We start from the raw sequence: 26454 nt of genomic DNA, 5'->3' as shown, positions 1-26454 counted from the left end.
TATATATTTTGCAACGTAGCTAGCTAGTCGGCCGTCCTGTCCAGGAAGGAGTACTTTGGTGGCTTCCCTTCATCTTCATCTGTCGGCTTCCATTCCTCAGTCTCGTCTTCTTTATTCCGTCCTAATTTGAGGAATGTACCTTTTTTCTATTGGAGAGTGCTTCCATAAGTACTTAGCTTTTTCGCCGTACTGTCGCATCCGATTCCTCAGTACCAGGACACATCTATCTCTAACACTCTATGGTCATACTTAGTCCCAATAGACAATATCGAGCCATTCTAAACCCCATAAGCGCATGTATAAGGGCTTCCGGGAGGGCTTCAGCGCAGTCATATTCCTGTCGTGCCACTTCCCAAAAGCAACATGAATACCACGACTCCGTGCTTGCAGTTTCAGATGAATGACAGAGGACCTGCCTGGGCCTCGTGTGCTTCGAATCCGGTATATACTGCCAATACGCTGGCATGTATACGTCGCTTATTGTTTGTTTACTTTTATGTTTTGTTTGTTTTAACGCCACCGCCACCCCTCCTAGAAGTAATAGTAGTAGGTTACCCATGATATAGCCACCGCCGATGGTGAACCCAGCACTCGGAAATCTCGCAACCACCTAAACGTCCCTACATTCATATTTTTGGTCGACACCGGGTATTATGTCAGAAAAGCGAACTGTGCTTTTAGAAGCATGGATTTTATTTATTTATTTTTGTTAAGGAGGGGTATACTTCGTAAGATAGTAGTGGCACCATCGCTAGTATGGCTAGCAAGCCGCGTATAATCAATACTAAGGCACTCCCCCTCGTAACGCCTACATTCCATATTTGATTCCTCATATATTCAATATGAGGAACAGAAATATTTTGATTTCTTAGTCGTTTTCCCGCCAGTTGGTAGGATCAGAGCACCACCAATCAGTCCATTTCGAACAACAATATTCATACCAGTAGTCCTGCAAAGACTGACTATACCTACCTTAGTTTGGGACTTACCAGGGGCGGTTATTTACCATACCAGGGGTACAATCTATACTTTATTCTAGATCGACATTTGTTTGAGGTAGATAAAAAAAAAAGAAGGGCAAACGGGAATACTAATCAGGACCGTTTCACACTTGATTGTTGAAGCCTGTCCGCCTTATTTTGTCAGATGCTGCACAGTTGGCAGGCAAACCCAAACCCCACTTGAACTTCAAATGACTAGTAGAGGTAGACGCGCCAAATCGCGTCACGCCGACCACTTGTCTCAAAGACCATCCTGAAAAATCAAAATGCTCATTGGCATCTGCGGAAGTACGCGCTCAATTCTGTTATATTAGACTCCATCCTAACCAGCACAGGTATCTGCTCCGGCAAGAAGACGGTAGCTCACTACCTTGTCGAGCATCATGGTTTCAAACGCCTCTACCTGCAGCCCCAGACCAAGTCGGCATCGTCTATAGAACCATCCACCTCCGAGGATAAAGACCATGAGAAGTCCTCCAGTGAGGCATTCACTGGCGCCCTGAGCTCCAGCGCCCTCACCACCAAAACGGGCCCCAAATCGAGGCCCGACTCATCATCGCTCCCCCTACGCCCGGTTCCTCAGGCCCACACGTTTGCCACGGCCGAAGAACTGCTCGAGTTTGTCACCAAGCGCTGGAGGAGCCGCTTCGTCACCGTCGACATCCCGACAGAGACCGTCCTCGACGTCTTTCTCAGCCGCCCATTCTTCCTCCTCATCTCCATCGACGCGCCATTGACAGTCCGTTGGCGCCGCTTCCAGCACCGCTCCAATCGCCCATCCGAGTCCGACATTAGCCTCGAGGACTTTGTCACCCGCAATGACGACCACCTTTACGATGCCCACGATGGTCTGCAGCCCCTCATCTCGCGCGCCACCGTCCGTCTCCTCAACACGTCGTCCTCCCTCGCCCACTTGTACGCCACCCTCGGTAAGCTCGACATCCCCAATCCGGACCGTCTGCGGCCCTCCTGGGACACGTACTTCATGGCCCTCGCGTCGCTCGCTGCCCAGCGCTCCAACTGCATGAAGCGCCGTGTCGGGTGCGTCCTCGTCGGCCGCGAGCGCCGCGTCATCAGCACGGGGTACAACGGCACGCCGCGCGGGCTACGCAACTGCGGCGAGGGCGGCTGCCCCCGCTGCAACGACGGCAACTCCTCGGGTGTCGGCCTGGCCACGTGCCTGTGCATCCACGCCGAGGAGAACGCCCTGCTGGAGGCCGGCAGGGAGAGGATCCGTGAGGGCGCGGTGCTGTACTGCGACACGTGCCCGTGTCTGACGTGCAGCATCAAGATCTGCCAGGTGGGCATCAGCGAGGTGGTGTACAACCACGGGTACAGTATGGACAAGGAGACGGCCGAGGTATTCCGACAGGCGGGTGTGAAGCTGCGCCAGTTTGTGCCGGTGAGTGATGGCAATGAAAATCTTCTCATCTGGAAAGGGAAAAAAAAAGTACACCGCTAACAAGACATCTAGCCCCCTAACGGCCTCATCCACCTGGAGAAGATGGAGCTCTATTAACTGGGACGTCGTGTCTCAGCTTATAGACAGTATATTCGTATCCATGAACATTCATGTACAAAGAAAGCCGGCATATCTGACAAGTTGACAATACATAGCTGAGCCCTAGAGTCATCACCTATGGTCGCTGATCTTTGTGCATCTCATACGCTTGGAAGTCCGGGCATCCCATGTCTCATGACCAGAAAGGCGAACAGACGACGCATGTTCAAAAGCAGCCACGTCAAAAGCATAACAGCATTTTACCTCCAAAGTAGACTCAATTGGCAAACGAAATGAAAGAAAATCCATCTCTAGAGCCCTTGCAAGATTTGTTTAGGTACGGATCGCGAAGCGTATCCGCCATCGAGGAGGACATGCCGGGCTATAGTTTTCTCTACACAGATCTCCTCCACGATAGAGGCGTCGTACGAAGAATAGGGGAAGAAACCCCATTGATGAAACCGCCTACTCGTAGATACATCGGAAGCCACCACGTACGTCATCAAGACTATACCTAAGGTATTGGTCAAAAACGGTAGCCCCAGGTGACGGCGCCATCCGTACAGACCACAGAAACAATTGAATGGGGATGGGGTTACTGGGACCCCTGATCTGCCAGGATATGATGTCAATGGAATACTAAGATGGTGAAAAAAGGCCGTGCCACCCTAGTCAGGATAGAGGAGTCTCTGAATTCCATCGCCACGTTTTGCCTCATGTTCCCCTCGATTTCACCGCTTTGGCCAGCGTTCCGTCCACAGTTCCAAAAACCTACACCAGGCGCCGCGGCAGGCCGTAGAACCAACAGAGAGTGCTAGTACGAGTACGGAGTAGTACTCGTAGTACTTCGTATCCGTAGTACTCCGTAGTGCTATGGCCATCTCCCCTCTTCCCCCCTCCCCCTCCCCCTCGGGGGAAGTGAACGCCCATGCAAGTGACTCGTAGCGCGTCCTGACCGCCACAACAAGCTGCATACCTAGGTAGGTATGGATAGTACCAGAACGGTGGGACGCAACACACAGCCCTGAATGGTGCGTCAGTCTGTGACTGCCCTTCAGACGAGCGAGCATATCCTAATGTTGGTCTTGTATTCTTTCTCTGTCACTTTTGTCATTGTTAGCTTTGACAGGGTGAGTGTCTGAATCACGAGGAGAAACACGTCGAATGTGGTGAAGCGCGACCTGAGGTGCTCAATAATTTTTGCAGGCTCGGAAGTTTGTGGAGTCCACTTAGCGGTGGGGGGTACGGGGGAGGGGAGGTTTCCCAGCTTGATCTTAAGCCCTACCTACCCTAGGACCCCGCCTGTCACCTCGAGTTTGAGCATCCTTTGGGTTGTTAAAGCATTGGAAGTGATATTATTACAATCAATAGTTAGAATGCTCAAGTTTGTTTCCTTTAAGAAAAAAAAATCGGAAATCATAGAAAATGGTTGGAGTGTGATAGAATAAATGGGCTTGGGGGTATCATATAAGTGCTCACACATGGACCAAGTTGGGTTGAAAAGAGCCAAACGATGGTGACCGAAATTACGCCTGCTGAGCTAATAAAAAATTATTTCAAGAAAGGTGTGTATGTCATAAAGCTAGCCTTGCGCCAATATGCTTGTAATTCCTTAATATTTACTGCATGTAGATGCCGATGATGCCGGTAGACGGTGATTCTCAAGCCCACAAGATCAGATACTCGTACGATACGATAATGATCCGACCAGCGAGTGGTGCCCGCAGTGTGGCGGTGGAACAGAAGCCCAGGACCACGGTTGACGGGAGCGGGAGACTGGCGTGCTCGGCTAGGCAGCCGGCGGGGCTCCCGAGCGTTCGCGTCAACCTTGAGGGCTTGAGGCTTGTGGTCCTGGCGGTTCTTGTTGTGGTCCCTTGCGGTGCTTGCGGAACTCACGGAGCCCCGGACATGCATGCGAAATGACATGGGCGGTCAGCATGAAGGACCGTTAATTTACTAGATGGTGCCAAATTAATCCCACGCTCTAGATGGCAAACTGGTGGGGAGGGAGCGCGTCGAATTGTTTTTGTTTCTGCTGTTGTTTTGATCGGAGAGGCCTTCCTGGTGATCTGTCACCGACGGGGACGAGGGTCGGCCGGTCGGAGGGTTTGACCCCCTGGGGCCCCGAGGCCTGAGCGCCGTTGAGAGAACTGGGGACCGTGCTGAGCTTGTGATGGCATCTCCAGTCTCCAGACATGGGCTCAGCGTCCATATCACAGTCCAACCCGAGACATAGGCTCAGCGTCCATCACAGCCAGAGTTGACGAAGATCGGCTCTTTCACGCCACCGACCATGCTAATGGCAACAGTCATGAGTTGCTGTACGTATTAATATAGTGCACACGCGAACTGGTGGCGTTTGGGCGCGTTGGTTTCTCGAAATGCCCACCTACTACGTATGTAGTACTTCGTACTACTACCTCGTACGAAGTAGTGTATGCAGGTACGAGTACTAGATCTCACAAGCTCTTCGATCCTTTCAGGGACGGCGGATCTCTCCGAAGCAGTCACAGGCTCGTACGTACTGGCTACGCGCTTGAACTTTCCCGCCGCATACAGTAGACTTGCTTGTTTCGCTGAAACAGGAGCTGGATAAGAACATGATAGGCTGTGAGGCGGTCAGAGTCTGCCGTTTGATCAGCAAAGCGCAGACTGTCACGGCCCCTCCGTTGCAGACTCTTCTGTCAGGGGAAGCGCAAAGACCCTGGCTATCTTTGCTCCACCGCCGATGTGTCATGGCCAAAGCTTCTGGACAAGGATAAGGTGGCTTAGGTGGACAAAAACAGGACGGGCGCGTCCTGTCCGGAGAGGTGGGCACGTAAACAAAAATATCACATGAGAAAACACTCACCAAAGCCTCACAAGCCTCACAATGTCTTGTTTGAAGTTTCCTCCTCGCAGCATCAAGTGCATCGGTCAGCTGCCCACTCAGCTGCTCTTCGTTGTGGAAGCGCAGTTTGTATTTCGTCGTAGATACCTACTAGCTAGCCAGGAATGCCATGTCTCCATTGAGCCCAACTTTTGGCGAGGCGATGAACGAGTGGAGGCCACGCCGCCGTTAAGTGCGGTGTCGCGTGACAGGGATTAGCAACGCGTCCAATTGAAACGCTAAGCCCAAACAGGAAAACCTGTAAACAAATGCGTCACCTCCATCTGCGCGCGACTGCGCGCGACTGCCCACAAAAATGGTCGTGGGCTGGAAGAGGACCCATACCCGCGTCAAGCTCAGATGGGACATTTGGCCTCCTGTCTCGCCTTTGCCGTGTCAGACTGATTGATTGACCAGCTCCTTCAAGCACGTAGACCTACGGTCGTCGCATCCTCCCACACCCTCTTTGTTCTGCCAACTTTTTTTTTGCATCATTCCTGAGCATCTCCTGAGCACGTTGGGAGGGCGCGCTGTTTTGCCACTTTGGCGCTGCCTTTGTTGTTCTGAGTCAAAGCCCCAGACGATTTGCCCCAAACAAAGCGTCCAACCAAGCAGATCCACGCCATGTCATGAGGGGTTCCTTCCATCGACTGCTGAAGTGAAGGAGTGTGGACCTGAGTGTCCGGGAGAGAAAGGATTTGGCCACGCAGGCACAAACGGAGCGACTGGCCTTCAGGAAGGTACGACTTAAACTGCAACCTAAACAACATCCAACGTATCGACGCGCCCCGCAGAAGAGCGCAACAACGCACGGTTGAGAAAGCGCCTTGTTGGCAATCTTCAACCTTGATGGGGGATGATGACCTTTGTTTACTTCAGTAATTGACTTTTGCGCTTAGTCCACTACTCGATCAACCACACGCACATCGCCGTGTTAATCTTCAGCCTTCGGCGCCTTCCTGCCGCATTCCAGCAAGACGACCCTGACGGCGTGTGACCCGCTAGGCCACCCGACTGGAAGGTGCGAGGCTTCAGACGCTGCGAAGAGAGACTCTCGCCTTGGGCATCGTGCCTGCCTCGGCCTCACCGTTAATCGAGCCATGGTCTAGAGTGGTCCTTGTTGGCAGGAGTTCCTCAGCGATTCGCCGCATCAGGCGACCTAGATCACAAACACTCCTCATCCGCCTCAGACCTAGGGGGTTTTCGCCTTCACCTCAACCTCACCTCAGCCACACATCATCCTACAGCACTTTTGGCCTTGTGCTTACAGTGCCGCGCTGTGATCCGCCATTTTTGCCTTTCCTTCTGCAGCTCGACGAACCTTCTGAACCTCCTTGAAACAGGTCCCAAGACTAGCTTCAGATATACGTACCTTCTGACTTGGCGGTCATCAGACGTGCTGGAACCCTCCCACGTTCCCTGAGAAACAGCCATTGTCAACAATTACATTCCTCCCACGCCAGCCATGTCTCTCCCCGATCGTGGTGGCAGTGCCTTCGCGCTGCCTTCACCAACACACGCGCACCAAATAGACATGACCTCGGCTGTCCGCTCTCTGAGACGGTCCATCTCCAGATCCCCATCGCGATTTCTATCTCGCTCAACCTCTCGCAAATCTGACGGTTCGACACCACCTTCACCACAATCACCCTGCAGGCGCTACCGCTTGACCCCGCAGAATCGGCTTCACGACCACTCCTTTTCTTCGATACATGCGCAGACTGCACCACCGGCGGCAAACTTCACCACTGACTCCAATACCTCTCAATCTCCAGCGTTCACGCCACTCCGGCCAAGCACCAAATTATCTCTGAGGTCCGTCAAGTCCGCGAGAACGTTGTCTCCATCACGACAGATTGCCCGAGCCCGCGTATCGCCGAAGAGTCCGCTGCGACGAGCTTTGAACGCCACCTCGGATCAGGGAAACGCTGCTACGCAGCAATCAAGCGCGTTGTTCTTGGCAACAACCGAACTCTCTTTGGAGCAAGAAAACACCGAGATCCCAACAAGCCCAACGAGTCCCGTCCCTATACAGCCCCAGAGCAGCGACAAGCCTTCGCGGCATAGCCTACATCTTGACGTGTCCGGTTCTTCAGAAAACGCCTTTTTGAAAGCGCTAGACGCTAAGAGCGACTCTATTGCCTTCAGCGCCACTGGACTCAAGCGGAATGATGCCATGATGAATCTCGACCAGCCATATCAGGGAAGTCCGGTACCTAAGCGACGGAGCATGCACGGCGTGTCGAGTCTCGAGCAAAGTGTTGAGCGTGGCATTTTTGGGTCTAACCTTACAACCACTGGCTTTAAAATCCACGAGGACACAAGCCGGGAGCTGGAAATGACCACCACCAACCGCTTTGAACACCATCGTGAGTTCCAGGCAGCACCACCGACACCATTAATAGCACCTCCCAAACGTTCCTCATCTCTGCGAAGGTCAACAATGCTTCCACGCATCGGTGACAAGAGCTCCTGGGGAAGGCGTGCTGGTCAGCGTCAGCTCGCTCAGATGGATTCCAACGTCGCCTCAACACCAGCCAGGCCTCGAGCTCCTGTGGCCGGTAATCAATTTGATGTACCAAATGGCGGTTGTTTCTTCGCTTCCAGTACTTTGGCGAATCCAAACTTCCAGTCGACAGAGACGCGAAATGCTCCAGGACATCACCCACTCTCCCAGATTCAGACGTTAAGCGCATCCTCTTCTGGAAACAGCTTGACAGAAGAGACTACGAACTATATCCCTGCACCCCCACCCAGCAACTTCATTCCTCACCCTTTCTCACGTTCTCTTCCCCTTGGTGCCGAACGACCCACTGCTGCGCACTCATTGCTGGGACAGGCTACCCCAAACCCGGGATCCCTCCTCTATCAAGGGGCTTTCGGATCGACTGGTTTGATCTCCAAGGTGAATCGGAACCCAGAACACTCGGAGAAGAAGCTCGTGCCTCCGGACACGCCTTGCAAACCATGGAAGAGGCCATCAGATCGCTTCAATACGTATCCCACAGCCGGTACACCCATCAGCGCGAAGAAGAACAGGGGTAACAACCGCAATTCTTTTGGTGGTATCTCTTCTCTCACGTTTCAACCGCCAACGGAAACTTCTGGGCAAGGCCATTCGATCTTTGACCGTCGACAGCCCAACACTCAAGACAGGGTACATGACTTCGATGGTGACATGAGCCTGTTCGATGAAATCAACGAACGAGTCTCAGTATTTGGGCACCCCCCGACCCCTACCAGGAATGGCATGACTCCAAGCTTCAGCAACCTGAGCAATCTCAGTGAGCAGAGCGAACAGGGCTGCGACGAGCCATTCGACAGCCCTAGTGCCAACCGCAAGAGCCTCGGTCCCAGGGACGGGCCTTTTCTCTCAGCCATTCGTCCACCGCCACTACGTCAACCGAACTGTAAGTATAATTTGAAGTCACCTTTCAGGGAAAAATTTGCTAAGATGCCTGAAGTTGGTCCAGCAAGTCCTGCCGGGATGACACCTAGTCCTCCAACTCCACTGGAGCTATCCTTCCCTGAGAATACAGGCCAGCTGCCTGCCTCCCATCCTAGTGTTTTGGGCGGTCTCGGCGACAACAGTGGGGTCCCTCCGGCTACACCAACTACAGAACGTGATTTCCGGTCGTCGACTACTCTGTTCTCAACACCAATTCATGACGAGAGCAAGTTTGGAGATCACAATATTGAGCCCAATCTGCAGCGTCTGTTTGATGATGTGATGAAGATTGGAGACGGCGAATTCTCGATAGTTTATCGAGTGAAAGAGCGGAATCACCATATCGACCTACACGACTCTCCAGGTACAGTCAGGCATCAAGATCCGACTTCGACTCCTGGAAAAGATGGTGTTTTCGTCGTCAAGAAATCCAAGCACCCCTATCGCGGCGCTGGAGATAAAGAAAGGAAACTCAAGGAGGCTCGGACACTCCAAGCCTTGGGCCATGCTGAGCATGTTGTCCAGTACATGGCAGACTGGGAAGCAGATGACCACTTGTACATTCAGACTGAATTCTGTGAGAATGGAAGTCTCAAGGACTTTTATTCTCGAGAAGGATTCTTCGGCCGTCTGGATGACTTTTGCATCTTCAAGATCCTCCTGGATCTGACCATGGTAAGCAACACCCGATTGTCTGGAAAAGCGCACGCTAATACATCTGTAGGGCTTAAAGGAAATTCATGACGCCGGTTTCATGCATCTAGATATGAAACCAGCCAACGTGTTTGTCACATTTGAGGGCGCGCTAAAGATTGGTGACTTTGGGCTCGCTCGGTCGCTTTCCGACACGCTCCCCCTTGACACCGAGGGTGACCGTGAGTATATGGCACCTGAGATGCTTCAAGGAGGATTTGGGTGCTCGTCTGACATCTTCTCATTGGGAATGATTATATTTGAAGCCATTGCCAATGTTGAGATTCCTGGAAACGGCGAGGACTGGCACAAGCTCAGGTCGGGAGATTTCTCGGGCGTGCCAAGCTTGGCGTGGACTGCCTCCTGCGAGACGAATCCCCATCGCAGCGGTCTTTATAACGATGAGTACGAACCTGATCGCACTCATGATGCTGGGGACCTTTTTGGAACCCACAAGCGCTCCGAGCTGCTCGAGCCGCCTGCTTTCATGGAAGATGCGACAAACCCCGAGTCGCTGCGCTCTATAATCAGCTGGATGATGTCCAACAACATGCAAGACAGACCAACTGCTAGCCAATTGCTCAGTCTTGGTAGTCTGCAATGGATAGCGCAGCGACGTACAGCCCCGGCGACCATTTTTGAAGGGCGCTGGGGCCCAGTTGAAACCGAGTCCCCGGCCGTTGTGGAGGTGGTCGACACCGAAATGACGGGCGTATGAGGCGACGGTGGATTCAGATACTTGAAGAGATACGAAGTCGAGTTGGTAAAGCCAACTGTGGATACTATATGAACTCGTCTGGGCGTTGGAACTGTTGCAGCGCTATGCTGGAAAGAGAAACGAAGCCGACACGGCTTGAATGGATACTTCGGGAAGGCGAATTGGAAGAAGTTGCGGCAACATCGAGTATCCTGTACCACCATGCTGCGACAACGCCTGAGTATGACAGGATCAGGCGGGGTCTTCACGCTCGAAATATGATGGGTCTTTTTGCGACAGTTTTGGCACCCGAACTATATCGTTGAAATGCGTTGCGGAGGAGTCAGCGGTTGATGGAAGAAGAGCGACGGGTCTGCGATTGCTTGAGAGTTTACGCGTTTCTATCGCAATTGTGTATAGTATATGGATACCGGAAGGGGTAGGCGTACGCTGTTGTCATGGATCTTGTCGGCGCCAGAGGTTGGGTTTTGGTCTTTGGCTCATGATTCTCACGAGGAAACGGTATGAACATGGTATGATCTGGCATTGTTACGATAACGCATGCGCAGTCTGCTTGGAGGATGGCTTGTTGAGCACCTCCGCACAGTCTTTGGAGTCTATTTCCTGTGTACTTGTATGGTATAAAGTACTGGTAGAAAAAATGATAGAAACTGAACACATAATGCTTCACCTGTGGTTGATAAATTCTCGAGCTGAACCCATGGAGCTGACACCTGTTTCGGAGGGACGAGGGAGAGAGACAGGCCAAGGATGAATGGCTGGCTGAATCTCTTGTCCTAGGGGTGAGCGGTTCGCGACAAAAGCGAGACACCGAAACAACCACAATACATAATCATATAAGGTACGAGTAGTTCACAAACATGTATCCGTACTATACACAGATATGCATCTGAATACACACAGTAATACACACAGGAAACACAACACGGAGAAATACATTCGAGCCATGCCCCGGACCCCATTGCTTGTTGAGAACTTCTATGAGAACCACTACAGCTCCTCCTCTTCCTCGGCGGCCTTCTCGGCTAAGATGTAGCGGTCGCGACCCGTTTTTTGATCGACTTCGTGCTCGACGGCGAGCTTCTGGAGCTGGGCGAGGAAGTCCTCGACAAAAGTGTCCTTCTTGCTGCGGTCCTTGCGGCCGAGGTCGTTGAGCCAGGTGATCTTGTTGAGGATGAGGTAGATGATGGCGATGAAGACGGTGACGCCGAAGGAGTAGAGCCAGATGAGGACGACGGTGACAATGTCGGTCCAGCCATCGCGGCGCTGCCTGAAACTGGTAGCGGGGTGGGTGGGCTCGGGGTGGCCGGACAGCCAGCCGAAGAGGCAGAAGAGGGTGGCGATGACGTCGACGCCGAAGATGGCGCCGACGAGCTGCCACGAGGGCCAGGTGCGTCCGCCGCGGGTGACGAAGATGAGCCAGTTCTCGGTGAGGGCGACCTGGAGGAAGAGGACCTCCTGGACGGAGCCAAAATTATGGACGATGCCGCCGTCAGAGAGGAACATGGTGGCGCGGCAGACCCAGGTGCCGATAGCGAGGAGCACACCAAGGACGACGCTGACGACCCAGATCTTGGGCAGCTGCCACTCGACGGGGCGTGGGTCCCAGTAAGCGTTGTCGTAGGCGACAGCGACGGTGGCCAGGTCAGCGAACAGCGCGATGAAGACGATGAGGTCGGTGCGGATGGTCTCGTTGATGATGATCATGGAGAGGGTGAGGTAGATCTCGAGATGCAGGCAGAGGGCAATGCGGTACTGGACGTAGCTCTTCATGCGCTGGAAGATCTGGCGGCTCGTCTTGATGGCGAGGACAATGGTGCTGAGACCGGGAGCCAGGAACACTATGTCGGCAGCAGCCTGGGCGGCCTCGCTCGAGCCCTGGACGGCGATACCGCAGTCGGCCTTCTTCAGTGAGGGGGCGTCGTTGACGCCGTCGCCTGTCATGGCCGTCAAGTGGCCTCTCTGCTGCAACATCTCAACAACGGCATACCTGGGTATGGCGTCAGCAGGTGGATCCGAAGCGGGTTGATCAGAAAATCAGAGAGAGGACTTACTTGTGCTCAGGAAAGACCTCGGCAAAGCCATCAGCGCGCTCGATGAAGTCGTGCTGGACACTTCCGGATAGGCCGCCGTGGATGAGCTTCTCCGAGTTGTAGACCTTGGTGCCGAGGACAAGCATCTTGCACGTCTCCTTGGCAATGGCAATGGCGTCGCCCGTCAGCATCTTGACGGGGACGCCTAGCTGCGCGGCCTCGAGGATGGTCTGAGCCGTGTCCTCGCGCGGAGGGTCAAACATGGACAGTAGGCCTAGCAGGACCCATGGCCCGTCATTCTTCTTGACGGCCACGCCGAGGGAGCGGAAGCCACGGCGGGCAAACTCCTGGGCTTTCTCCTTATAGAGGTTGGCAATATCCTCACTGGGATCGGCTAGCTTGAGGATGGCCCGAGGTGCGCCCTTGGCGCACACGTACTTGTCCTTGCCGAGGCGGCAGACGGCCGTGATGCGCTTGGAGACAGGGTCGAAGGGAGTGAACTTATCCGTGGTCCAACCCTCTTGTAGGATCTCACGTGCGTGTGGGTAGCGCTTCAAGGTGAGGATGGTGACCTTGTCGATAGGATCTAGGGACTTGGTGTTGTGCGACGAGGCGAGGGCCGAGACAGCCATGAGCCAGTCAACGCTCTGGCCCTCGGCGACCCAAGGTTCGCGCATGCTCAGCTTGTTGGCCGTCAGGGTGCCTGTCTTGTCGGAGCAGAGGATGTCGACTCCCTGTTGCACAAGTTAGCGTCTTGTCTAGCCTGTGAAGGGTGAACATTCAACCTACGGCAAGAGACTCAATAGCTGTCAGCTTCTGGACAATGGCCTTTTGCTTGGCGAGATAGGCGGCTCCGACGGCAAGTGTCGTGGTCGTGACGACGGGCAAACCAACTGGCACACCAATGATGGCAAGTACCAAGGCGTAGTGAAGCAGGTTCTGAGATCCAGGCTTGGTGACGCCAATGTGGCGGAAGAAGCCGCCGATCCAGGCGGCAAGGATCCAGAACATGACAAGGATCAGGAGAGCGGTTCCAATCTTGTTCATGACGGCCTTGAAGTGGCCCTGGTCCTTGGCGCCCTGGACGAGGTCGGCGGTGCGACCAACAAAGGACTGCTTGGCGGTGGCGGTGACGACGGCGTAGGCCTTGCCGCGCTTGCAGCCCGTCGTATAGTAGACCGTGTCGCCCATGTACTTATCGACGGCAAGGGACTCGCCAGTGATGGCAGACTGGTCGACAGCGATGAGGGGGCGGTTGCGGTGTTGCATCATGATGTACACAGAGCCACGGCGGGCGTCTCGGGACTCGCGACGGGCATCGGGGGACTCATCGGGGCCCTCGTCCCCATCCCCCTTCTCCTGGTCCTGGTCCTCTTCTTCCATATTGTGTCCAAGCTTGTTCTCAGCGAGAAGGCGTTTATAGATCTCAGCTTCATCAGGGTGGTCAAAGTCGCAGATGAGGCGGGCGTCGGCGGGGACAGTGTCTCCCTCTTGTATGATGACCTGGCGGGGGCGGACTTTATTAGAAGAATGTGGAGCTAGTGTGAGAGGAGTTGGTGGAACCCACAATGTCACCTATAACCAGCTCTCGGGCAAGGATGTTCATCCTTTGGCCGTCCCGGACGACAGTGGTGCGCATGGCAATGTCGCCCTTGAGACTGGCAACGACGTCGGCGGCCTGCTTCTCCTGGTAGAAGCCGACAAAGGCATTGAGGAGCAGAATGGCCAGGATGACACCGAAATCGACCCAGTCGCCGAGACCGACGGCCAGCAGCGCGGCCAGCTCCATGACTTGGGGGAAACTATTAGTATACCTAGCTGTCAAGGGGGAAAGGGCTAGATCCACTCACCGTAGAGAATGGGGCCGGTAAAGTAGCCAAGAAACTTGGTAATTAGATTCTCTTTCTCGGCCATCAGCTCGTTCCACCCAGTCGCCTTGCGTCGCTCCTCGACCTGGTCGGAGCTGATGCCCGTCCTGATGTCCGTGTCGAGCCACTCGGGGGGCGTCCCGGCGCCGGGGGCTTGCGGGTGATGCTGGGGCTCGATATTGGCCGGCGTCTGCCAGAACTTCCACCATGGTTTCTTGCGCTTTTTCTGCGCCTCATCCTCACCGGGCTCCTTCTCGCGGTAGGTGCTGATGTAGCGGTCGAGCGCAGCATATTCGCCTAGGTTGTTGCTTTCCCCGGTGACCGAGCCGCTGGGCCGGCCGGGGTTCCCGCCAATACCGGCGGAGCCGGCCTCGGGATCCCGTTCCCTGTGGGGACGCCGGTTGTGGAGCCGGGAGAACATGACGGGCAGGTCAAGCTTGGTCTATCTATAACGTGGCACTTGCTGTAGTTTGCTTCACAACAGCTGAGCCGTCTTACCGAACAAACGCCAATGGTGTGCAAGAGGGAGAACCAAGGCCTGTTGATGCTTCCAGGCGGCCATTGCCTTATATCAATAACATACCTTATCACCCATCCTCTATAGGAGAGAGAAAACCTTGAAGCTTCTGGGCTTCCCGCACTGCTTTGGGGTATGTCATTGGCACTAGCTGGCCGAGAGATCCGACGGTTGGGCGGTTGGTGGGCGCAACATGTTATTTGACTTTGGCCATACTTCCGCCGTTGCAGGAGAGGTAGCTACCATCTACCACTTCGAGCTTGGGGGTTCGACCAAAGCTCGAGTTTTGCCAATGACGCTAGAAATTGACACCGATCCGTCGCCGTGCCGCCGAGAGTAAATTAAGCCCTGGCCAGCTGCGGATAGACGAACATCGGTCGACGTGGTGAATTTGTGTCCTCCGGGTTCTCTATTCAAGTGGTGACTTGCCATTAATCCGCATGGGGGAGCTCCCGGGCTCAATTGATTGAGAACTCTGGCAAGTTTTCCTTCCCGGGCAAAGTCAAAGCTGGATGGAGTGACGGGTAATCCGGAGGGTTGGCATCGGCAATGTGTCGGTCTGGCCAATCGTCCAGCAGGTCCATGCCATTTCAGAACTGCAGTCATCCTGGTATTGTTCGGCAGGAGAAAAGTTTAGCTGCCATGGTTGTAGTGTTCCGGGAAGAGATGGCGAGAGGTAGCAGTCGAGAACCATGGGTGTTGGTGGTGGTGTGAGGTGTTTTGCTGGGGCCGCAGCCTAGCAGAAGCTAATTCACACATGGCGCGCTGATCAAGCTCGATGGAGGATGGGGACCTCGCTCCGTATATGATAATGTCGGGCTATGAAGCGCAGCGCGAGGCTTCTTCTTGATAGGGTTGAACATGGGTCCTGGGTGGCTGGTGCTGTTCCTGGGCCTGACCGTGAGCGGTTGCCGATCGGCTGATAGTTCACTGGACTTCAGAGATGCGCACTTTTATATGTTTAATGATGGCGATGATGGATTCGAGTTGGATTTTTGGTGATTTTGGGGAGGAGAATTACGGGTGTCAGGATCAGGTGGAGAAGTGATGGTGAGCAAGGAAGGAAGGAGGATGGGTCTTGTCTCAAGTCTTGGGTCTGTGACTCCTCCAGCGCACGCAACCACCAATCTGACCAACCTCAACTGCGTCCTCCCACTAACCCAGACACCACGGAGGAAATTGGGCGAGGCATCATAGGGACCTTTACTACTGCCGTTCATATATTTGCTGAACGCGGAATTTCACTAGTTCATCTCATACTCTTCTCTGCCAGCGAGCGAACGACATGACGGGCACCAAGCTGCTGCCTGGGCAGTCTGACCTGCCAAGCAAGGACAGCACCGCTTCGTACTGGCACAAAGAGCCATCTCGCCTTCTCCTAGGGCACCGCACGACCCCAGATCTTCCCGTCCAGACAGATATCGTGGTCATAGGCAGCGGCATCACCGGTGCCTTCGCGGCGCGGGAGCTTGTCCGCGGCGGGCGACAAGTGCTTATGCTTGAGGCCAGAGAGGCCTGCTGGGGCGCCACCGGAAGAGTACGTTCCCGAACCACCATCACCACCATAAGCAGTGCCGCGTGAGTGAAGCTGACGGCCACTAGAATGGTGGTCACTGCCAGCCCATGCTGTACCTCACGGAGCCGCACGTTGGCCGCTTCGAGTTGGACACGTTCAACTTGATCAGCACGCTCATCCAGGAGAACAGCATCCCCTGTTCCTGGGAGATGACGGGGGGTGTCCATTCGATAACGTCCCATGAGGTGCTCTCCCTCGTTAGTAGACGCATCGAACAGCTGCGCATCTCGCACCCGGACCTGGCACGCAGGGTGCACCTCATCACAGATCGCGAGGAGCTGCGCCGGCTGCGTCTGAGGGACGACCATGCTGTGGCGGCCGTGGTTCAGGACTGCGCGGCAAAGTGCTGGCCCTACAAGCTGGTGTGCTGGGTGCTGGAGAGGCTTCTTCTCGAGGAGCCCGCCGGCACATTCAACCTGCAGACGCAGACACCCGTGGTCCACCTCCAGCGGCGCGACCGCGGATGGATCGTCCACGCCGAGAGGGGTCAGGTCGTGGCATCACACGTGGTCCTCGCCACAAACGCCTACACGTCCCGCCTTCTCCCGGAGCTCACCCGCATGATCAACCCCGTCAGGGGCCAGGTCTGCGCCCTGTCGCCGCCGGAGGGCAGTACCCCGCTACAGCACACGCACGTGTGGATGGTGCAGGAGGAGGGCGACGCCGGTGAGAGCGACGACTACCTTGTGCAGCGGCCGTCGGGGGAGCTAATATTCGGCGGGGAGAGGATGTGCGTCGCGGATGGCGGTGAGGGCGTGTCGAGGGACGACCAGATCGACAGCCGGGTGGGCACCAGGCTGCGCGCGGCACTACACTCGACGCTGCAGCTGTCCCGGTCGGACCCCCGAACGCTAGAGGCAGAGTACGAGTGGACAGGAATAATGGGGTACTCTGTGGACGGGAACCCCTGGGTTGGACGAGTGCCGGAAGGACTGGGCGGTGGAGCGGACGGGGTAGCTGGGGACGGACCCGGTGGATTGTGGGTCAGCGCGGGATACACGGGCCACGGGATGCCGGTGGCAGCCAGGTGTGGCATTGCGGTTGCCGAGAGGATCCTTGGGAAGATGAAGGGCACTGTGCAAGTCCCGCCCGAGTGGGAAATTACGGAGAGCAGGGTGCAATGCTCCGCGGAGAACTCGTTGAAGCTGCCCCAGACACTGGAGGAAGAGCTGAGGGTGTTGGTGGGTGATTGTTAAGGGGTCTACCTACATGTAACCCTGTGCAGTTCCATTTTGGATACGTAGATGATTAGTAGACGCTCACTCTGGACATGGCTTGATTGTTGCTCAGAGGACTCCAACCGTGGATAGAGATACTAGTCCACATTAGACTTTGAGCGCGAGTAATGGAGATCCATCCATTTGACGCAAGAAGCTAAATCTAGGTAGTAGCGCTGCGCCATGGAACGCCGTGAGCAATGGTGGTTGTGGTGGTTGTGGTGGCTGTGGTGTCTGGGGAAAGGGTACAGTGGACTAGCGCTCAAGCTGGTAGCATTGTACGCAAGCGGACAGAACACGAAGATTGGAGTCACGATGAGGGAGCAATGAGGGAGCTTCATGGCTACCTCGACCGTTGATTGATGTTTTCTGCTTCACCAATCTTGCCGCAACGGTTATTCTCAAGTCCTCATCTGGACTGCTGCTAACACCGCCATGCCTGGCAAGACTCGTAACAAGACCTTCACCACTCGGCGCGAGCCCTTCTTCCACGACCACAACATCCACCTCCTCCCCGATACCGTCAAAGGTCCTCTGTCCTTCTTCAACCCGACCAGCGCGCGCTTCCGCATCAAGAAATCGGCACAGAAGGACTGGAAGCCTACAGCAGCCGAGGCTGAACCTGGGGCCGATGTCTTCCTGCCAGGCACCGAGATCCAGTGGCGCTCTCGAGATAACAGAAAAGGTGAGCTATGGATGCAGGGCTGACTGAATAGTATGCATCGAGACAAGACTGACTTGCTCACGCAACAGGAAGGCATGCTCTCGTCATTGACCCTGAGAAGCAGAAGGGCGGCGCTGCTCCCACGGCGACCTTCCGGGCCATCCTGGGGGGCCTACGCCGCATGGCAACCGAGTATCCGTACTGGGATGTCTCATGGCTGGTGGCCGTCTTCTTCACTATCGGCTGCTTGATATTCATTGCCTGCGGGCTCTTCTCGTGGCTCCCACTCGTGGCCCCGTCGTCCAAGTTCCGCGGCGAGGACATTGCGAGCGACGTCACGGCCTTTGTGGGTGCCACGCTGTTCCAGATCGGAGCCGTGCTGCTCGTCTTCGAGGCGTGCAACGAGAACCAGACGGGGTGCTTCGGCTGGGCGCTCTACGAGGCCTTCCACCACAACGCCGACAGCGGGTCGTCGTCGGACTTGGAGGGCAACATTGTCGGCAGCACCCAGCCCGGCGACAAAATGATGGTGGCCCATGAGGACGTCCATAAGTGCAAGCACCACCACCAGCGAGTTCGTCTGGGGGAGCCTCTGCGACGGCCGCAGCCTGGTCGGCGGTGGAGCTGGTGGCCGTCGTGGGAGGAGTTCCGCACGCACTATGTGCACGAGATCGGCTTCCTGGGGTCGGCCGCTATGGCGGTGGGGGCGACCATCTTCTACATCTCGGGCATCTGCTCGCTGCCAGGCATCTACTCCAACATGACGCTGGGCGAGGCCCGGGGCATCTACTGGCTGACGTACCTGGTGGGCGGCATCTTCTTCATCGTGTCGTCGGCCCTGTACCTGCTCGAGACGCAGCCCAACTGGTACACGCCCGCGCCTCACCTGCTGGGCTGGCACATTGGGCTGTGGAACATGATCGGCTCCGTCGGCTGGACGCTGGCTGCTGCGCTGGGCTACTGCACCAAGAGCTGGTGCGCCTACCAGAGCGAGCTGACCCTGACCTGGGCCTCGGTCGCCTTTACCATCGGCAGCGCCCTGCTGTGGTACGAGGCGCTGGACAAGTACCCGGTCGAGCAGCCTGGGAACAAGTGCTGATGCTGACGGCCATGTGCATTTCCACAGAGGGGAATTTCCAGGCATGGACGACTTGTTGAGACCCCCACCGGCCTTGGCGCCAAACCCGCAACTCCCGCTCTCTCCCCATAATAATTTCATGGGTATCCGAACCTCGGTTCCTCTTTAAAGACCTGAACACCTCGACGTCACGCTCTGGCGCCTCCATGATCCCGTCTGCTGTGTCCCAGCATATCTGCGCGGCCAGCACACTCTTCTGCTACGCCCGTGCCGTGCCTCTCTGGATCATTGCCCTGATCGGGCTCGCACTGATCCCCCTCCGCGCTCGCGTCGCCAGTCGCCTCCGTCGCAAGTCGTGAGCCTGGCTCATGGCTTCAGCTACCTCCAGGATGGACGCCTTCGCCATGCTCGCGCCCGTCTTCATCCCCGCCACCGTCGGCGGCGCCGGCTACCTTGCGTACAAGATTAATTGGCTCAACGCCGCCAAGGACTTCCTCACGGGCCCTGGGCGCACGTCGCGCATCCTGCTCCTGGTGTTTGTCTTCTTCAACTGGAAGAATATGCCCTTTGCGTGGACAGTGAGCCTACCCACTCCGTCCTGCGCTTACTCTGCCTGTACTTTATACTGATACCTTTCCCCAGTACCGCGTCTTCTACACCATCGTCCACCACTGCATCCTCCGCAAGTCGCCGCGCCTCGGGCCCCGCGCCCTCTTCAAGCCCATGATCTCCACCACGCACGCGCCCCTCCTCGAGATCGACTATAACCTGCACAAGTCCAACTCGACCTTCTTCTCCGACCTCGATGTGTCGCGCAGCCACCTCGTGGCCTACCTCTTCCGCCCGGCCCTCCGCCGCCTCACCCACAACTCGCGCAGCCGCTTCATCGTCGACCCCAAGACGGGCGAGCCCATGCGCGGCTCCCTCAGCATCCTCCTCGGCGCCGTCGAGTGCAGCTTCAAGCGCGAGGTCCCGCCCTTCCGCGCCTACGAGCTGTGGAGCCGCCTGCTCTGCTGGGACCGCAAGTGGCTCTACGTCGTCACCCACTTCGTCCCCAAGGGCACCGCCAAGCCCACCGAGTGGCTCGACCCGTCCTTCTCCGGCGCCAAGGTCCGCGGCGCGAACGACGCCTCGGGCGACTGGGAGCGCAAGATCCTCGCCACCGCCATCAGCAAGTACGTCTTCAAGGTCGGCCGCCTCACCGTGCACCCGGCCCTGATCATCGATGGCGCGGGCATGCTGCCCGAGAGGCCCGGGGGCTGGATGAGCGGCGAGAACCAGGTGGGCGACGAGTCGGCCGACGTCAGCGACGTGGACCTGAGCGTGGACGGCGAGTGGGACTGGCGTCGCGTCGAGGCGGAGCGCCGCAAGGGCATGGAGCTGGGAGCCAAGTTCCACGCGCTGGACGAGGCGCACAGCCTGTTTGACGGCGGGCAGCAGGGCGCGCTCAGACGCGCGTGGCCGGGTTAAAGCGATGCGTACTGTGGTATATCTGGGGGAGCCTGCAAACTTTCATGGTCTCTTGGCGAGCTTGGTTGGGTCTTTGATTGATAGACATTGCTCATGAGGATAGACACACAAGATATACAAATACTGATTTACACCAGGAGTCTGGCAAGGGCCCCCTTTCCCCTCAAACTCGAAATCCCGTTTAGTACAACGACGTGCGCCGACGTCGTGAGCATAGTAACCCTCTCTTTCCTTCTCTTTTCTTCTCTTTTCTGTCCCTTTATTAACCCTTATAGGGCCATTCCAGATATGTGAGATCTGTTATTGCAGAGCATAGCATCCAGCCTCGCGCGATTCTACAGTATGGCCGCAGCGACAGCCAACGCTGCAGCCCCCGCCAGCCCGAAGCGCTGCAGCTGCGACGCGGCGTCGCCGGTCGGCTCCGCGTCCTCCTCTGCTGCCTTCGAGGGCTCTGCGCTGGGCTCTTCGCTGGCGTCGACGGTCGAGTTGCCCTTGCTGGACTTGGCGTTCTCTGCACATATATCGGCGACGGCGGTGGCGGTGTCTACGGGGCGTCAGGGTTAGCCATATATTCTGCATAGCACAGTGGAACGGGATATGGTCTCCGTGCGTATCCTCCCAGGGGGGAAGGGGAAACAGACCCGTGATCTCCTCAAAGCTGCATTTGCCCTTCTTGACGAGGCACGGCGCGACCTCCTTGGTGATGGCCTCGACCTGGGAGCACTGGCACGAGATGTCGGTGACGGAGCAGTCGAACTCGGCGGCGACCTCGGCGATGCACTGGACGGAGCACTCGGGAAGCTGGGCCTGCAGCTTGAGGATATCGGAGGACGTGGTGGCGATGGCGGGGACCGCGTGCGTGAGCGCCGCAAGGCTGATGACGGTGGTCTTCCTCATGACTTGGGGAGCTTGAGGGGTGAAAAGTGTTCTGGAACGGGGAGGGAGAGTAAAGAGATTGTTGGGCCCTTGAAGGGAACAAGTATAAAACTAGGGGGGTTATGGTAGACGGATGGAAGAGACTGGTGGTATCACGAATGTATCTGAGGGGGAAGGAGGGAGATCGCTATACTCTACGCATACGACTGAGGAAGAAGCAGGAGAGAGGCCAGACACCGTCGGCGGTGGTCCCTTTTGGGTTATAGGAAGCGAACAAATAACCATTATTGATCAGATCGTGCAGGCCACCATGAGGGCAATAGTCCAAGCCAATAACGCTTATGGCAACGCTGCCTGGCTAAAATCGGGACGCCTGGGGGTTGGACCAACGGCAACCAACCGGGTGTCATGATGGAGGCCGCAAACCCAGGGATGTGGTTTTGGGCGGAGCAGCTTGGCGCCCTCGGCCGTAGGGCTCGAGTGCTCGATGGATCGGACATGAACGCATCTCTGGGGATTCGTTTCGTCTGGGGTAATACTAGTCTGGGGACGTTCGTCTCCGACCCCCCGACGCCCGAAGCACCATGAGTCCCAAGCAGAGGGGAGCTAGAGGTCGACGTCGACATGGACGACAGCCTCGGTATGCCGCAGCGAGGAGAGAAAACTGTTGGCGAACCAGACCTGCGGCTTATGCGAGATGCATGAGGGTGAGGGAGCTGGAGGGTGTCGACCTGTGAGGTGCCAAAGTCCGGGGGACCCCCGCCTCGGACCTGCGTGGTGGCGTTCTTGGAAGAGAGACCCCCCCAGGCACCCATGTGGCACGACGTCCAGTGTTCCAGATGGCTTCGTACGAGTACTCGTACAGGGCACCGTCCCCAAACCATCTTCTGACTTCGGTTTGCCGTGTCAGACGCGACGCTGTGGTTGACACGGGCAAGACGTGCGGGTAAGCTAGCTTGTTGTCCTACGTCGGGAGTCGAGTAAGGGCGAGGCGCAGTACTTTGCGTTAGCATCAACCATGACCGCCCACTACTAGCAGGAGGCACAGCCGCACCCCGTTCTTCTTCTCACCCTTGCAACCTGGGGATGACACTCTTCCAATCCCCTCGCAGACGAAGACGCAGACGCAGACGCAACCCCCCAGCACACTCAGGTTCGTCCAATGACCCCTGCCCCCCGCGGCATCCCAACACTTCTCCTAGGCTCCCCTTCCACCTACATGCCCGTACTGAGTAACTCCTAAGAGCTCGATGAGATTCAATTATCCAGCTCTGTAGACCATGGCCATTGGGCACTATGCGGCCATGGCAGTCCAATGACGCACAAATGCAGGTGTGACAGGTTCAATGGGTTAGGTGCCCCATCAGCCAATGAGTGCAACTCTCTGTGTACTCGTTGGTCCGAGCTGAGAGAGGCGCATTGTGGTCTGGGTCGGCGTGTATAGCATTTGGAAGGGGGCGTGATTGGAGATCCCATTCGAGACTAAGGCACTTATGTCTTCTTGAGTGAGACGGACAGGCCAGGAAGAAAACAGAGCATCGTAGTCCGTACTTGGGAAACCGGAAACTGAGGAAGACAGACAAGTTGTCAGTATGTACTTACCTCTCAAAATAAGGTATGGCCCAGAATATAAAACAAACGAATGAATCTTCCGAAATTGCGGTGAAAGATTTATCCATCAACTAGTTATCAGATGCGTATTTGCAAAGGTTTCGATGCGCTCAAAGATTCCGCACCAAAGGTTGGGTGACGAAAAGGCTGGCTGTTCTTTTCTGTCTACCTACACAGCCTGAGCTGGTTGGTGCACGTTGAGTGGGTTCTAGGTGGTGCGTTTTTCAGGTCACGTGCACCTGTTGGATCCACCACAGCAACAAAATTCTAGCTCAGTTTCGCTTTTTCTTTTCCTCTTCTTCTCCTCATGCAAACCCTCCTCGCTCAACAAATCGCTATTCGAAGCTTACACACAGAGACGCTGTCCGCAGCGTCTCCCATTCATGGCTTTGGGAGAAAGTCCCCGGACGTCCTTCGCTCGCGGAGGTCTGCGGAAACGCGCCGCCATAAAAGCACTGCGGCTGACCTCGTCGCCTTGGCCCTCCCCTTCCACTGTGCCCTGCCCTACCGCTACATCTGCACTCGCCAAAGCCTCGTTTCCGTGCGGGCCTTCCCCTCTCCGTGCCTCCGGCCGCTCATGGACGAAGATATGAGTCCGCGTCGGTGGGTGCGGGGGGTTGGCTCCGTCGGCAGGTGACTACGCGGTGCTTGGATGGTGGGTGGACGCTGCGGTGCCCGTGGGTGTGGTTTCGGGCGATGAGGATTTCTTGTCGAGGTCAATAGGTATGCGATTGCTCAGCGACAGCTGGGTTACTCGATGGGGCTTATTCTTGAGGCGAGGAGGGTTTGACATCGCCCACGTCGACATTTGAGCGGCGTTCCCCCTTCTTTTTTTTTAACACTCTGGGCTTCACGGGAAGCCTTCGGGGGATCGCCTTCTGATGGAGACGCGGCCGAAGTTCACGATGATGAAGACATACATAGAGTCAAGCACTGAGGTGGGAAACCCCTGCCAATGCGGACCATGTTTACACAGTCTCTGAGAACTTTCGGCTGCGCATCTCTTGTCAAGATACATTTGTTACGGCCAGATTTCTTGCTTTGCTTTCCCAGCGCGCTTTTCGCGGATCATTTTTCTTGCACGAATGGCTTCCCGAAAGTTCGGTAGCCGTCGATCCATATTAGAATTCTAGGACACCACTGTCTGATGGCGGCAGAAGAGGAAGAATAAGAAATAGAATTATCCGCAATTATTGAAAATTAGTGAAGAACAATTCAGCTTGACTGCAAATCCAATGCTCCATTCTCCATAATACAATCTTTGTGATAAATTGCAACGTGAAACTGGGGACTTGATATGTGTACTTGTGTCGAGGTGGTGCGGTACTTCGTAGCGCGGTCCCGAAATTTTGCCTAGGCGCGTCGTCCAACGACGATTGACAATTCAGCCTTGCTGCCTTCGTGCCTAGAGACAACGCCACTACCTCAAGCTTCAACCTCCACGAGACTAAAGACCGCGACGCCAAGCTCTCAACCCGACCGACCGAATTATTAATACAATAAGCGACTCTCCACTGACTCCCCGGGAGAGCCAGTTTTCCTCCTACATATAACGGGAGCGGCACCATCCTCCTCCCATCGAGCTCTGCCGCCTCTCCCTAACACGCCCTCCGTCACCCACATCTCACCAAACCCCCTTCCTAAACCGCCATCATGTCCGGGCTCTTCGGCAGCGCTTCGTCCAGCAGCGCGACGAACCAGACGCAGGGCGACCTCAAGTCCGACGTGGCCCTCACCAACCCGCCGACCGACAGCATCTCCGACCTCGCCTTCTCGCCCGGCCAGCAGCAGTCCGACTTCCTGGCCGTGTCCAGCTGGGACAACAAGGTCCGCATCTACGAAATCGCCCAGAACGGCCAGAGTGAGGGTCGCCACGCCTACGAACACAGCCAGCCCGTCCTCAACGTTGATTTCTCAAAAGTGAGTTTTTGTAGTTCTTCCCCCATCCATCCAACCCATCTTTAAACCTCGGATCGATCGCTAACGGGAGGTGTTTAAAAAAAACAGGATGGCACCAAAGTCGTCTCCGCAGGCGCCGACAAGAACGTCAAGGTCTGCGACCTGGCCTCGCAGCAGGAGATCGTCGCGGGCACACACGACCAGCCGGTGCGGTCCGTGCGCTTCTTCGAGTCCGGCGGCAACCCGATGATCGTATCGGGCAGCTGGGACAAGACGGTCAAGTACTGGGACATGCGGCAGCAGGGCCCCGCGGCGACGGTGCAGTGCCAGGACCGCGTGTACACCATGGACGTCAAGGACAACCTGTGCGTCGTGGGCACGGCCGACCGCTACATCAACGTCATCGACCTCAAGAACCCGACCAAGTTCTACAAGACCCTCCAGAGCCCCCTCAAGTGGCAGACAAGAGTCGTCAGCTGCTTCACCGACTCGGCTGGCTTCGCCATCGGCAGCATCGAGGGACGCTGCGCCATTCAGTATGTCGAGGACAAGGACTCAAGGTACGTTCCGATCCCTCCCCATCCCCCTCCCCGCTAGAAAAGACGGGGAAGATTTTCTCCCAAGGCAGACATACAGACAAACAAACAAGCAATTCACTCGGAACAGTGCTAACCTGTGTTCTGTCTGTGTGTGCAGTTCCAACTTCTCCTTCAAGTGCCACCGCGACCCGCCCGCCAACAGCGTGACCAGCGTCTACGCCGTCAACGACATCTCGTTCCACCCCGTGCACGGCACCTTCAGCACGGCCGGCTCGGACGGGACGTTCCACTTCTGGGACAAGGACGCCAAGCACCGGCTCAAGGGGTACCCCAACGTCGGGGGCAGCATCACGGCGACCACGTTCAACAAGAGTGGCAGCATCTTCGCCTACGCCGTTAGCTACGACTGGAGCAAGGGCTACCAGCACAACACGCAGAACTACCCGATCAAGGTGATGCTGCACCCCGTCAACGCCGACGAGTGCAAGCCTCGCCCTTCGATGAAGAAGCGGTAGAGTCGCATGGATGGTGAGGACACCGTCATGACAGAACCCAATTGGGTACCTAGTCGCAGAAGATAAAAAAAAAAGAGAGAGTCTCCCACTACCGATGGTCGAGAAGGATAGATGGCAGGGGCAAAACCTGGGGAGATGGCGGAGGCGGCACGATACCACACGGATATTGCGGGGACTACGGGAGCTGTTTTAAAACCCTTTGAACTGGAGTGGCACTGAAACAGTTTGGACAAGCGGTGCAGAGGAGGTCTGGTGGTTATCAGGTGAACGGATCGCCTGTGGAGTATCCACGGGATCAACGTGTTTGGGGAAGCGGGCTCGCAGCCGCGCCCCGAAAGATTATTTTGTAGCTTAATAGGCG

General features: G+C 56.1%; 8 protein-coding genes across 8 annotated transcripts; 6 read left to right on the top strand and 2 right to left on the bottom strand.

Annotated features, from left to right (window-relative positions):
- Positions 1–1267: 1267 nt before the first annotated feature.
- On the top strand, positions 1268–2520 carry DCD1 (deoxycytidine monophosphate deaminase; the record flags this gene model as incomplete). The annotated part of the gene is made up of 3 exons (XM_083194525.1): positions 1268–1289; positions 1337–2403; positions 2476–2520. 3 exons carry the CDS (start codon positions 1268–1270, stop codon positions 2518–2520), a joined length of 1134 nt encoding a protein of 377 aa, XP_083049438.1.
- A 6305-nt stretch (positions 2521–8825) lies between these two features.
- On the top strand, positions 8826–10230 carry SWE1 (tyrosine protein kinase SWE1; the record flags this gene model as incomplete). The annotated part of the gene is made up of 3 exons (XM_083194524.1): positions 8826–8834; positions 8889–9494; positions 9544–10230. 3 exons carry the CDS (start codon positions 8826–8828, stop codon positions 10228–10230), a joined length of 1302 nt encoding a protein of 433 aa, XP_083049437.1.
- A 990-nt stretch (positions 10231–11220) lies between these two features.
- On the bottom strand, positions 11221–14552 carry ACO1O0_005096 (uncharacterized protein; the record flags this gene model as incomplete). The annotated part of the gene is made up of 5 exons (XM_083194523.1): positions 11221–12220; positions 12285–12997; positions 13053–13766; positions 13831–14054; positions 14114–14552. The coding sequence occupies 5 exons, from the start codon at positions 14550–14552 to the stop codon at positions 11221–11223; spliced, it is 3090 nt and encodes a 1029-aa protein (XP_083049436.1).
- Positions 14553–15933: 1381 nt separating this feature from the next.
- Positions 15934–17420, top strand: ACO1O0_005095 (FAD dependent oxidoreductase; the record flags this gene model as incomplete). Its single annotated transcript, XM_083194522.1, has 2 exons — positions 15934–16185; positions 16251–17420. The coding sequence occupies 2 exons, from the start codon at positions 15934–15936 to the stop codon at positions 17418–17420; spliced, it is 1422 nt and encodes a 473-aa protein (XP_083049435.1).
- A 456-nt stretch (positions 17421–17876) lies between these two features.
- ACO1O0_005094 (uncharacterized protein) lies at positions 17877–19204 on the top strand (the record flags this gene model as incomplete). The annotated part of the gene is made up of 2 exons (XM_083194521.1): positions 17877–18126; positions 18195–19204. 2 exons carry the CDS (start codon positions 17877–17879, stop codon positions 19202–19204), a joined length of 1260 nt encoding a protein of 419 aa, XP_083049434.1.
- A 368-nt stretch (positions 19205–19572) lies between these two features.
- On the top strand, positions 19573–20653 carry ACO1O0_005093 (uncharacterized protein; the record flags this gene model as incomplete). The annotated part of the gene is made up of 2 exons (XM_083194520.1): positions 19573–19761; positions 19826–20653. The coding sequence occupies 2 exons, from the start codon at positions 19573–19575 to the stop codon at positions 20651–20653; spliced, it is 1017 nt and encodes a 338-aa protein (XP_083049433.1).
- Positions 20654–20988: 335 nt separating this feature from the next.
- On the bottom strand, positions 20989–21550 carry ACO1O0_005092 (CFEM domain-containing protein; the record flags this gene model as incomplete). Its single annotated transcript, XM_083194519.1, has 2 exons — positions 20989–21197; positions 21295–21550. 2 exons carry the CDS (start codon positions 21548–21550, stop codon positions 20989–20991), a joined length of 465 nt encoding a protein of 154 aa, XP_083049432.1.
- A 3243-nt stretch (positions 21551–24793) lies between these two features.
- GLE2 (RNA export factor GLE2) lies at positions 24794–26093 on the top strand (the record flags this gene model as incomplete). Its single annotated transcript, XM_083194518.1, has 3 exons — positions 24794–25060; positions 25148–25599; positions 25736–26093. 3 exons carry the CDS (start codon positions 24794–24796, stop codon positions 26091–26093), a joined length of 1077 nt encoding a protein of 358 aa, XP_083049431.1.
- Between the last annotated feature and the right edge of the window lie 361 nt (positions 26094–26454).

This window comes from Amphichorda felina (assembly GCF_050947745.1).
Source record: "Amphichorda felina strain 45539 chromosome Unknown scaffold_5, whole genome shotgun sequence".
Lineage (NCBI taxonomy): Eukaryota > Fungi > Ascomycota > Sordariomycetes > Hypocreales > Bionectriaceae > Amphichorda > Amphichorda felina.
The sequence above is the reverse complement of the archived record's forward strand: the minus strand, read 5'-3'. Positions and strand labels throughout refer to the sequence as shown.